At 40.2% G+C, this 13,643-nt stretch overlaps 1 protein-coding gene and 1 long non-coding RNA gene across 5 annotated transcripts in view; one reads left to right on the top strand and one right to left on the bottom strand.

Annotated features, from left to right (window-relative positions):
- The window catches only part of PRKN (parkin RBR E3 ubiquitin protein ligase), a 582,309-nt gene that overhangs the window by 292,655 nt on the left and 276,011 nt on the right, over positions 1–13,643 (bottom strand). For all 4 annotated transcript variants that reach the window (XM_083434186.1, XM_083434187.1, XM_083434185.1 and 1 more), the window contains exon 5: positions 8,201–8,284. In XM_083434186.1, the coding sequence (XP_083290312.1) occupies positions 8,201–8,284 (84 nt within the window). The remainder of the gene's footprint in view (positions 1–8,200; positions 8,285–13,643) is intronic.
- The window catches only part of LOC310674722, an 84,791-nt gene that overhangs the window by 17,215 nt on the left and 53,933 nt on the right, over positions 1–13,643 (top strand). Inside the window, exon 2 of the long non-coding RNA XR_014509737.1 lies at positions 8,937–9,020. This is a non-coding gene — a long non-coding RNA (uncharacterized lncRNA). The remainder of the gene's footprint in view (positions 1–8,936; positions 9,021–13,643) is intronic.

The raw sequence follows: 13,643 nt of genomic DNA, 5'->3' as shown, positions 1-13,643 counted from the left end.
AAATAAATACAGTAAATGGACAAAAGTACCAAGATTCACAAAATGTTTAGGGGTATGCGTACCCCCGCGTATCTCCAGAAAAAAAAGCACTGGAACTTCTGCCCTAGTAAGTGTACAAAGGATTGCAGCCTTTGGGGTGAAATTCCATACTGAGTTACCTGGAAGTCATATTGAATTCAACAGGGCTTACTTCTGAGTAGCCTTATACAACACAATTGAAACCCAAGGTCCACAGGGATGAGATGATTTTGGTTTAGTGAATCTTGGGCATTCCCACCTGAGCCAGGCTGTAAGTCTCTTACTCCAGCACAGATCAAGATCTTCTGAATGAGCAAGCTCCTTAAAATGGCATAATTTATGTCAGTGTAAACTCTAAAATGAATATTCAAGGGATGTGGTGAAGGCAGGACAGGGAAAGGCGAGACTTACACCTATTCCAAACCCTGTTCAGCTTGATTGTGTGACCTGGGTCCAATCCTTGAAACCTAGGACCTATACTCACCTGCTGGCTCAACCTGGGGCTCCTAAATGGAGTTTGGGATAAGGGTAACTTACACCGGTATAAATTACACTGGCCTAAGTTACACCAGCTTCCTATAGTTAGGACTGCTGTTAGTCATGTTCAAACATACCACTGCACATTGGTAAAAGACTACCCCAATATAATCTTGATACAATAGCAGCCAATCACATCAAATTTGCTTTTTATTTTCTAGCTCATATCAGTAAAAACTACATGCACTCTCTCACACACAAAAATGATACAATCCTACATACAGCATCAATATTTCTTCTTTTTCTTTTGCAGTTTATCATTATGCATGTCTGCTTTGGTAATGTACTGGGGGAGGTTTGCAAAGGAGGAAAGGGAACTGTAGCAAACTATGCATGCACAGTGTTTTCCACAAAAATTGGAAAGCAACAACAAAGGATAATTCCTAATATTCCACTTCAGAAGCAAGGCCAGCTGAAAGTCCAGAACGCTGCAATAAATTTGGATCAGAATTTCAGAAGCATCCTTAGAAAAAGGAGCCACGAAATCTCTGTATAATTTATATTAGGTAGGAAGTGTATTACCAGAACAGTTCAACTTCATATATAAATTGTAAACGTAGTCTGCTGCTTAGATTTTACTGGGGATTTTATTTCAACAGATAAGCTCATTGCTCTGCTGAGACACATAGTATCAGGTTCTTATATAATTGCTTGAGATATTTTATCCATCACATATAATGAAATCACCCTGTGGAAACAAAATCCCTTTCCTCAAATCTCCAGCTGCTGCTGAATGAGACCAGCAGTCTTTGGCTATCACAGCAAACTCTTTAAAGTTGCTCAGATGTCTCTCTCTTTTTTTAAGGCAAGTAGCATTTACGTTTTAGAGTAAGTAACTGCCAAGCATGGGAAATCTAATGCGGAAAGAACAAGGGCAAACCCACACACACCTGAATGTTCACACCCATCTCAGAACAAAGAACATTTCCAGGCAACATGCATATAGCACACATGGAACAAAGCAACACTGCCATTGCAAGCCAATGCTGCCATTGTCAAGAAGGAAATGCCTATAGGAGGTAAGCTCCCAGAGAATCATAACTTCTTTAAAATAGTAATTAAAGACAAAACAACCAATCAGCAAATGTATGAATGAAGTTCATGCATACAAAGAAAGGCAAGGTCTAGTGGAAATTCTAAAGTATTGATCCATTAAAATAAACAAACACATTTTTTAAAAGAAGAAGAAGAGGGGCTTCCACACATACCAGAAAACAATTTGAAGGCATTCCCACAAATGGGCGGCAAGCTCAGAGACAGCACAGATCCATTTTCCACTGTGGCATTTCCCAGAGTTAATTAGAGCCTTCAAAATCCTTTTGGGGAAGTGTTTGCTTGAGCAGCAATTACCAACCAGAATAATGGATGAAAAATATATGAAGATTTAAGTTAATAAGATATACTACAGTGAACATTATGGATGAAATTTTGAATTCTAAGGGGCTTCTTAAGAGTGTTCTCCAAAGATGCAAACTCATTTCTGAATCAAGCTGGGTGGGGAGTTAATACTAAAATTTGCTTATTTAAAGCATTATTTTTAATTTTGCTGTTCAGAAGAAAATAGGTAGAGTGGCTCACAATTTTTTCTCCATGTTACAAGTTCAATATAGTAACTTTGCAGTTCAGATTCTCTGCCTTCAGGCTTGCAGTCTAAAAGGCATGGCACAAAAGGAAGAGAGTTGGAAGATGGGAAGAAACAAGCTCAGACACTAGCCTCTGTTATGAAGTGCCTGCAATGACCAGCTGGGATGGAACAATTCTGAAAGAAGTAGCCAAGGGTTACTGGACTTTCAGCAGTAGCAATGGAAACTCATCACACCCTTCCACATATCTTGATGTGCATTGGTGAAGCTGATCTCTTAGCTGATCCAATAGAATTCACCCATGGCATTCAGGCATTAATAGCAGGCACCACCTCCGTGTGAACATCTTCATCATGAGCATGGTTTGTTCCAGCTTCATGGCTATTTTTCAAAATTACAAATAGCCCTTCCTAATAGCTTATATTTGAGTTGGATACTCTGCCCATTCCTAGCTCTCAGGCAGGCCTGAGCAGTAGGCTTCCCCACTGAGTAATCTCGGATTAACAGTAGCCTTGTCCAGCTAGCTAGGCCTGGTAGCTCCTGTCTGCCTCTCCTATCTCCTCTGCTCCTGTGGTTGATGGGGTGAGGCTCTCACAGCCAGAAGTGAGCCCAAACTCATTGTGTAGAAACCTCTTGTCTTCCAGCTGGAATATTGGGGCCCGAAAGTTCTGCAGGAATGAGCTTCCTCTGTGGAAGTGGCATAGTGGGCTGCTTCCTGCACTCCCTATAGTGTAGTATAGTGGAAGGGTGTGTTCTGCACCTCTTCCATAACCTTGCTATGTTTCCAGCCTGCTATTTTTATTTTTACCACTGTGCTTTTAAATTGTACAAGAGGGTGGCAACAGAGGGATGGAGGGCTCCATCCATCCTCCACTAACCTCATTTAGGAGCAAAGCACAGGCTATAATTTTGCCTTTTTGGAAGCAGACAGATAACTTGGGGCTAATTTATAAGGCAGGCACAGTCAAATCCAACTGGCAATGTGAACAGATGATTGTTACTAGGAGGAACAAGAACTGTTGCCAAAGCTGCAGACATTCACTGTTGCAAACAACAATGAACCAGTGTGGAAAAAATATTAAGATTTTAGGGTTTTTTCTTTCAGGGAATATTCTCTGCCCAAATCCCTTTTCACATTAAAAATGCTTATTGGACAATATGAGGCCCAGGCATACACACAACTGAGCGTACCAATTAGTTTCAGCTTTCTGACATATGACAGCTTTCCAGTTTGACTTGGGTCCTAAACTAGTTGCCCAAATACTTGCCAGTGAGGATGACTATAAGAACAATAACACAATGACTCCTGCCCTTTCATAAGATGAGATATGTTATGCACCAGTCCTCAGCTTGGATCAAGATCAAATTAACAAGCTGCACCACAGTCTCCAAGTCCCAGCCCAGCAGCAGGTCAGGTTGACACTACTTCGCTTTCATAAATACTTTTTGAAAGATAAACGTAATCAAACACAGTCCAAAAATCTGAACATAGACTTTTTCCTGCTAATGCTCCAAGACTTCAAAACTCCCAGAGCATTCATTCACACACCGTGCCTTAAAAGCTCCAGAAAGAGCTGTTACAGTAAGCTGTATCATTGATCAGGAGATTAATGGCAGATTGGCATAACAGGCTACCCAGGCTCCAAAAGCAGCTGTTACAGACCACTGACATGATAGACTGTGGATAACAGGCCACCCAGAGTCTATTTTCTTTCCTCACTATAACATTTCAAGCCATGGCAGAGCCCTTCAAGGATGCGTTGAGGCATAGTGACACTGGAAACACTTCGGTGCACTTCCAAGTATCCTTTCAAGCTCCTTGGCCAGCACTTTAAGTGATCTCACTGACACGGAAGCCGTTCTGAATGGGTCATTTTCACTTATTTACCCACAATGTTAGGCTTTATTTGGCACATTACCTAAAGCCAGCCACTTAATTCGAAAGAGTTCCACTGACATTAACAGAGTTACTAGCATATTTTACAAACCTCAGCCCCCCCCCCAAGTTGAATATGCTAAGCCACTTGAAATAATGCCAAATTGGCATTTGCAAAACCACAGGGAAGGGAGGGACCAGCACAGGGCATTCCTCTGCCACTCCACTCTGACCCATGCCTTTCAAAGGACTGAGAAAAGGAGAAGGAAAGTCTCCTTCCCACCTGTCACCTGACCCTCTGCTATGACTGATGCCTCCAAGCAGACTGGAGGTACTTTGACCAGACAGTGGAGATAACACACAGTCATGGTCAGGTGGTCAGGTGCTTAAAGCTGGACTGATGGGGAGGTTTGGACGAGTTGGCTGTGCTGCAATGCTTTTTCAGGAGGGGTAGATCCTGCGTCCCTGATCCACCATATGGACAGCCAAATGCACCAAACAGCATATAATTTTAATGTACAACATAAATTGAGATGTAGCCTAAATTCAGGTGCTACCTGGGGTCCTCATATGGTGGAGCAGCAGCATATAATCCTCTCCATGATGTAGATGATAGGGCCTCCACATAAATGTCTAATTGCACCATTATCCTATTCACACCATTTCTCTAACACAAAAAGAAAAAAAAAATGGAATTGTGAGGCAGAGAGGGGGGAAGTACAGCAATGAAACCCTGCATGATGTTTCCGAAGAACCCCTAGCTCATATGCGGTACCATCTGTTTAAGGGAGAGGCGCACTGTTCCACAAAGGGCCATAGCTCATTGGTAGAGCACCTGCCTTGTATGCAGAACATTGTAGCACTCAAGTCTCCAGATAAGGCTGGGGAAGACCCCTGCCTGAAATCCCGGAGAGCTATTTTCAGTCCGTAGACAATACTGAGCTAGATAGACCCATATCGTGATATGGCTGCTTCTTATGTTCTGGCTCTGTCTTCTTTCTTAAAAGTGCTAGGAGTGTTTTAACTTGTAGAACTAAGCAGCTGGAACGCTTAGATTTGCAGACTGCCTTCTCCTCTATGTACCATCACCCTTTTAAACACGTGCTATGTTATGAGCCTCTTAAATCAGATACACCCAGCAGCAGCCTCCAGGATTACTGAAGCACTTCCCATGAAGCAAGTTAAGAGACAGGATCAAGAGCACGTTTAGATAATAATGTCATTTGCATGAGCCCAGAAATCCAGAATGTAACATTTTCTGACTGATCTGAACCCTGTATCTAATATTTTCCCACTGAGACCGGATAAATCTCTTAGCCTGATATATTCTCCAGTGCATCACAGTGGTTTGATGAGTCCCCTGCGGTTGAATTACTGCAGAGTGACTCTCAGCAAGGTCATAGTTCTGTCTCTTTGCTCACCTTCTCAAAAGTGTGATTCTGAAAGAGACTCTTGATGATGCTTTCATGCCGATCACAACTTGACTAAGGAAAAGAGACTACTTAATTGCCTGGCTCTTTAAAAATGAGACAGGAATATCCATTCATTTCACAATCAGGAAGGCTCTGCTCCCTTACATGACAATGCCTTTTAAAAATAATTTCCCATTACAAATTTCACAGTTGAAATATTAGTACAGTGATGGTTTCCCCCCAATGAACAATGCATGTAATAATATCGAACCCTTGAGGAGAAAGTACATATCCATTAGGCAATAGCCAGAAGATTTTTTTTGAATCTGTCTACAGGAGGTTTTGCTTTGGTCATGATACTATAGGCAGACCTCATTTTATTGTGCTTTACAGATATTGCTCCTTATGGGGCAGCCTGTCCCACGCCCCTCTTCTGGCCATGGGAGTAGAGATGGCTAGGGTTGGAACCCAGTTTTTCCTCTCCCACCCCTGCAGGCAGGGGGGCTGGTTTAATAGACTATAGTATATTGTAAACCTAACTTTTGTATGTATTGGGGGGGGGGGAGAAATTGTTCGGTCCAGAACCGATCCTGCAATATCTCTGAGGTATGCCTGTATTTCCAAAGCCGGGGGGGGGGGGGATGCCACCTGATCATATGCAAGTTCTCTACTGAAAATGGGAAAATCTGTCATTTTTTGTTTGTCTCAGTTTCTCATATTTCCAGCTTAAAATTCTCCACATTTCCACCTCTGTTGGTGATTTATATATATATTCAGCATTTAGTGCAAATTTCTTCTAATAAACACATTTCTATACCTTTTACACACATTTTACCCAGGTATACACAATTGTGTAAACATTGCTGAAGAACTGCATTGGAAACATTCATCAAATTTCATATTTCAAAGGATGGCTGGGTTTTGCCTATCAATCAGATAACACAATTTCCCAACATTTGATTAAAAATGCATATAAATATGTGCATTTTATGTAGAGAATGAATTCAAAGGTAGCAGCATTTCTAATGACTAGATCTGCACTATACTATTTCATGAAGCACCGAAATCCTGAGGTAAAACTCTAATCATGTTGTCTAAGATCGCAATCTAGATATTTATAGTGCCCCTCATCAATTTAAGTGCTCAACAAGATAATAAAAAACCTACCATCATAATACCCAGTGAAAATCCTACAGGATAAAGGTATCACATGTTCAGAAGATTACAGCAATTGGATTCTGGTTATCAGAACATAGGCAAGGGTATTCCCAGGACTGAGAAATACCCAGATGTATCTTGGCTTCTAATCATAGATTAAAGTTAGAATTACAGTTAGAATTACATGATATAATCAAGGATTATCTTGGAGCAGGTTTTCCTCCCAAGAAAAAACTAGAATGCTGCAGAAAAAGGTGCAGCCAAGCTATCTGGCTTCATTCTCCATATCAGTCGGGACTCAATATGAATCCTGGAAGAAAGTATTCAGAAGTATTTTCTTTCCAGTGATGGATTGAAAACAACTTTTAAACCTTTTTAGAGTACTTATAAATCCCACCAGCTACCACAATGTTTTCAAGAGCAGAATTTATTTTGTCTGCTTTTAATTATGCATGGTGCCAGGCCCCATTATAAATGCAGTCACTGTTGCAATGATCATAGATGAGACTATAAATGCACACATAATCCAAAGTGATGTAGCCTGATGATTACAACATAATACGGAGAGTTTAGTAATCCATCAAATTACCTAGCAGCGGTTGCCTATTTCCTGTAAGTAAAAAGAGGCAAAAAGAAGTGATGATCCCAAAAACGTATTAGAACATGACTTGAAACAACATGTGACATGAGTCATGCTTCAGCACATATAGGAGAGGTTTGGAAAACTTTAGGGATTGGTCTGGGCTACTGTGAAAATATTCAAATATTATCAAATGTTATGTCTCTGAACATGAATGTTAATACTCAGAAAGGAAAGAGTTAGTGTGTGAACAATGTCATCATGTTTATTTCAGCCCTCCTGTGGAAAAACAACAACAACAACCGCAATCTAACACAGTTATACGTACATTCATAAACTTAAGAAAATAAATGGGAAAGGTGCTTAGTTCAACTGTGGCCATTAGCCATAAAACCGGCAAGCATGCAATATGCATAATTCCATGAAAATGAAAATTAGTTTGCTACAACAGGGTAAATTTGATTTTTAACAAGGCAACAAAACTAGCAGTAGGGATATGTAAAATCCCCATGACAAGTGTGGCTACTCTAACATGCTCTTAGCTTCCCTCCTAATTCCACAGGTGTTTTGGTCCAAGAAGATGCCTCCAAATGCATTTCAAATGTCACTTTGGGGTGGGGCTGGGAAAATCAAGGACAAGATACAAATGACAAGTCAAAACAACAGCATTTATGTAGAAAAGAGCTGACTTTCCATCATGTCGTTGGGCTGGAAGGATCATTTATAGTATTTAGATGTTCAATGAGGCATTTATCTTATTTTTCAAGGGTCATTTTCATGCCACAGCAGTGATGTGACTATTCAGAGGCAGGTTGTAGACATGTTAGGAGAACACACATGGGAAAACTCCTACCTCAACAGAGTTAACTTCTATGTCACTTTTAAAATGTTGATGTTTTTTTCCTGAATTGATGACCTTCTTCAATCATAGTTATGTTAAAAATATACAATTTGAGACAATTTAGTATTTCTGTTTAATTTCCCTAAGTGAGTCATGTTGCTTTTTGATAGTCATTACATTTTGACAGTCTCTTACCGCTACTTCTCCACTGCAGTTTCTTGACTGGCAAATACCAGCTATTCTGTTTGGAATCAGAACATCTCCCCAGCAAGATGGACCCTTAAAAAGAAAAGAGATATATTTTTTATTTAAAAAAAATCAGAAGAAAAGTTTCACTTACTCTGCTTTGGAATTTTCCCAAAGAGATAGGAAAAGAAATAAAAACACTGCTTAAATCAAGAAATAACAAAAGGAAAGAGGAAACCCTATAAAAATAAAAAGGTAACAAATCCAGAACATACAGTGAAATGTACATTAAATGTAAAAGTACATTACAGAAAGATATGGGATTCAAAACTACAGAAATGTGAAATTAAATGCATTCATGTTGAGTTAGTTCCCACTGCCATAAATCAAATACACTGATGCAAATACACTTTAGATACTATTACTTCTGGTATAGCAGCTGCCAGGGCTCACCACACTGAACATATTTCACCTGAGATAAAAGATCTTAAGCAGTTTCCACTTTCTGGGCACAATGCAAAATGCTGAGTTCTGACCAATGAAGCGCAAAAGAGCCTGAGTCTGAGAGATCCAAAGAACATCTTTATCCCATGTGAGCCTGCCTGCCCAATGAGATCTTCATCAGAGACCCCACTGCCGCTGGAGGTTAAGCAGCAGAAATCTGGAACAGGGTCTTTTCTGTGGCCGCTCCTCAACTGCCGAATGTCCTCCATATTCACTTGGCACCATTTATTTTGTCTTTCAGATGACCAAGAAAAACAGCTGAATTCTCCCAGTGCTTCAGGAAGCTAAGATGAGAACCTTTCTGTTACTTTACTGCTGCTCTTATGTATGTTGTTTTGCTTGGAGGGAATTGGTTGCATTATGAGATCTTACTGTGAGACAGTTTTCACTGTTTCTAAGACAACTTAAGCACTTGTTCTGATGAAAATATGAGGCATGGATTTTTTAAAATAAAGAAAAAAGGGAAAATGTATGCAAGATATATAAACCACCAAATAGGAAGACCATCCAGGTGCAGGTTCCCCTATCAGACCTTTAGTAAATACATGGAGGTTAGAAAATGAGGAGCATAATTTCTGAAGGGGGGTAATGGTCAATCTTTACTATTTAAACACCTGAGAAAGAATTATCTGTGTGACTGCAACAATTCTATTCTAAAAAAGCAATTCTTAGAAGCGGAATCTATTTAATGGTATTTTGCATAAAGCAAATGCAATAAATAAATGAGGATTGCAGAAGGAAAACTGAATAATTAAAGCCCAAGTTTACTGCATCCATACGCAAGTTGTAAACTATGGTAATAGTCTTTTTACAAATTTCCAAAGTTATAGAAGGTTCACAGACTTAAGTGATATTTTGCTGAGACTTTACAATTGACAAGAAAGAGGTTGGTATAGATTTTGCATTTAAAATTTGGTCACAATTTTACTTATTACTTACAAATAATTTACTATTAACATATGAACAACTGAATACAGAGGAGGGAAGAATCATTTATCTTCAGGGAAAGTGGCCAGGCTATATATGATGCAAATATCCTTCAGCTGCCATGCTTCAACTTATGGCTTTTTGCTACAGAGAAGCTTTGTGTTTAGTCCAACTGTGAGTGTAAGAGATGGTCCCTTCCTTCTGTAGCTTCTCAGATCTGCTAACCAAGTCCCTGCACTGTTATAGTGCACAGATGCTATGTGTAGGTGCCTCCTCAATCTTACAGAGTATCACAGTCCCTGTGATAAGAGTGCTAAAACAATGCACAAGAACACATGCATTTATCGGTAAAGCACCACACAAAAGGAATATGGAGGCAACCATACAATTACATTAATATTGCCTTTTTGCTCGCTCTCTCTCTCTCTCTCTCTCTGTGTGTGTGTGTGTGTGTGTCTTCCTTCAGATCTGCCCTCTAAACCCACTTTCTCTGTGAACATTTTGGTTCAGCCTCTCAGTCCTCATCCTCAAACGAAAGAATCTAAAATTCAGCACAGAGGGAAACATCAGAGGAAGGAAAGTGAAGACAAGGGTAAATAATAGGAAAAGAACATGTATTTATTTTGGTCACACAGACACTCAGGCTTGATTAAATTAAGGTTACCAGATTGTTTTCAATGAATCCAGGGACACTTTTCTACCTCAATGGATTTTGTATGGGGACTGATTTGTAAATCCGGGGACTGTCCCCAGGAAACAGGGACGTCTAGTAACCTTAGATTAAATTATCTATAGATTATGCTTTTAGAACCAATCCTTATCTTGCCCGAGCAGCATGGTTGCTACTTCTATGTGATCACAGGAAAACTGCATAGGAGGGGCACACACACACACTCCACACTAATCCTACTGACCTTCAGATGGCATAGAGAGTGAGTGATCACACCACAAGCCCCACCCACATAATTTCTGCATTTCAAACTTCATCAGAGCAGCACATACCCCTGAAGAAGCAATTACACAAGAACTTATCCTTATTATTTATGTGCTATGACAGCTCAAGCATCTGTGCCACTAAAGGGCTAAGACTCTGGAATGTTTCTACAATTCCAATGTGGATTAGTATGAGGGCATTCGATCTACTCAGGTCTTGGGTGATAAAGGAGTTGTCACCTGCTTCCAGATCCTTTCCCTCAATCTTTGCACTTTTACTCCAGCTACCACTTGCTCTCTAGGGGGAATCCACCTCACCATTTCGAGAACCTCTGACAGAAGTTGTACTGTTTTAACTGCAGCTGAAATGGGGAAGTTTCAGTCACCTTTTTTTAACAACAACAAAAGAAAAACTGCTCAAAAATGTACAAGAGAAATTCAGTAAACTGACAAATTAATCAAATGCCATGATTGAACTGAGTTTTTGACCTGCAAAATCAAAGAAAGATCAGAAACTCAGGTCAGCAGAAGAAGTCAGTGATTCATCAAGTAATTTGAACCATTTAGAAGGTATGAAATGGTTATGATGCTTCATTGACCAAACCCAAAAAGCACTCACTAATGGTTCCTCATTATGCCAGGGGGAAAGTGACAAATGGGGTGCTAGAGGGTTCTGTTCTGGGCTCGTTGTTGTTCTACATCTTTATAAATAACTTGGATGAAGGAATTGAGGGGGTGGTCATCAATTTTGCAGATGACACCAACAGTGTCAACAATGTGGTGCAGCGGTGAAAAAACTAATGCTATTAGTTGGATGGTCATCTGTCATGGATGCTTTAGTTAAGATTCCTGCATTGCAGGGGCTTTGACTAGATGACCCTTGGGTCCCTTCCAACGCTAAGATCCTATGATTCTATTCTAGGCCGCATAGTGGCTCAAAGGAAGTAATAGTACCACTCTATTCTGCCTTGGTCAGAACCACACCTGGAGTATTGTGCCCACTTCTGGGTGCCACAATTTAAGAAGGATATTGACAAGCTGGAACTTGTGCAGAGGATGGCAATTAAGTCTGGAGACAAAGTCTTATGAGAAATAGTTGAGGGATTTGGGTATGTTTAGTCTGGAAAGGAGGAGACTGAGAGGAGGCATGATAACCATCTTCAAATATCTCAAGGGCAGTCCCATGGAGGAGGGAGTATGCTTGTTTTCTCCTGCTCTGAAGGCTTGCTACAGAACCAAGGGATTCAAGTTACAAGAAGCATCTCCACCCCCATCATTCTGCCCGGACACTGAGGTCCAGTGCCGAGGGCCTTCTGGCAGTTCCCTCGCTGTGAGAAGCAAGCTACAGGGAACCAGGCAGAGGGCCTTCTTGGTAGTGGCACCCGCCCCGTGGAACGCTCTCCCACCAGATGTCAAAGAGAGAAACAACTGCCAGACTTTTAGAAGACATCTGAAGGCAGCCCTGTTTAGGGAAGCTTTTAATGTTTGACTGACTTTTTGTATTTTCATATTCTGTTGGAAGCCACCCAGAGTGGCTGGGGAAACCCAGCCAGATGGGCGGGGTATAATTATTATTATTATTAATCTTTCGACGGTAAGAGCTGTTTGACAGTGCAACAGACTCCCTTGGAAGGTTGTGGGCTCTTCTTCTTTGGAGGTTTTAAGCAGAGGTTGGATGGCCATCTGTCATGGATGCTTTAGTTGAGATTCCTGCATAGTAGGGGGCTGAACAAGATGACCTCTGGGGCCCCTTCCAACTCCGCAATTCTATGGTTTTATGAGTTTGTGTGTAATATCGTCAAAGTGCTGGAAAATGTAAAGCTCCTCACGTATATTAATTAAAATTACCCAGAAAATCCATCACAAATGTCTTTAATTTTAAATGGGAGAAATTACAAAAAAATAAGAGGGTTAGTTAAAAGGATGATTTTTTAAAAATAGTAAGAAGGGTCAAGTCTGTTTAGCAGGGTTATTTAAAAACAATATAACAGAGGCTGAGGTTAGAAAAGGCAACAACACATCTAGAACAGAAGGCTAAACTAGACAGAGCTGTTGTCTAATCCAGCTAGGCAATCCTTGTGTTCCTAAGGTGCATCAATTTACATGCATCACATACTTCATGCCAAAAAGGGCATCAGATCATTTGCCCACTTCCTTTATCAAAAACAGTACCTCCCTTGTATACTGACAATGTACAATTCCCCCATTTTCAAGCTCTATGTCTAGTATAGGAATAACATATTCAAAAACATCCCATCATTTTTCTGATACAAAACTATTATAGGAGGCAAATTAGGTTTCCAATTTTTAATGTATTCTTAACAGGTTTAATTTAGGAGAACCATGCAATTATCGTCATCTGTTCAAACACCCTTTCCTAGGAATAAACTTGCTGCGGCACAAATGGGGCTTTCAGCAACCTAGAGTCAGCCAATGGCCACATGATATGCTAACTGTTGTGTGATAGGAGATCTCATTTCAATTCAGAACATGGAAATGTATTTGAATAGCCACAGATATTATCATGTAAAGCTTCATTTATTTCACCAGCCCTTATATCTTGATAATTGCTAATCCAACTGGACTACATTTATTAAATGAGATGACACACATTAGATTTCAAGTGAATGCTTGGGTATTATCATAATGTAAACATGATTACTTTGCTCCCAAATATTTGCTTGGATTTTTTGGGAAACGTATCCCTTCTAGTCTGCAAAACCCATCACAGGCTATTCTAGGGGGGGAGGTGGAAGGACAGTGGAGGTGTGGAAGAAGAAGCAAGAAAAGACACCTCTGCCAATTTTTAACGCAGTGCCCATGGAGGTTGGTCATTAACATAATTTCATGCTACGTTTAAATATTAAAAGAGATTTGCAAAGCTGACACTTGTGGATTGAAATCTTATATTGTAATTGTTTTGCTTTATTCACAGCAAAAAGCTGAGCAAAAATGGGGCCAGGTAAAAATTCCAATGCCATCTCAGAAATGGCCTGTGGCATGAATTTTATATAAATAAGAAGATAATTGCTAACCCAGCAGTCCAGCAGTATCTGAGATAATATGTCTGATAGGCCCATCTCAACAC

The sequence above is a fragment of the Podarcis tiliguerta genome, assembly GCF_965153285.1.
Source record: "Podarcis tiliguerta genome assembly, chromosome: 3".
In the NCBI taxonomy this organism is placed as follows: Eukaryota; Metazoa; Chordata; class Lepidosauria; order Squamata; family Lacertidae; genus Podarcis; species Podarcis tiliguerta.
The sequence above is the reverse complement of the archived record's forward strand: the minus strand, read 5'-3'. Positions and strand labels throughout refer to the sequence as shown.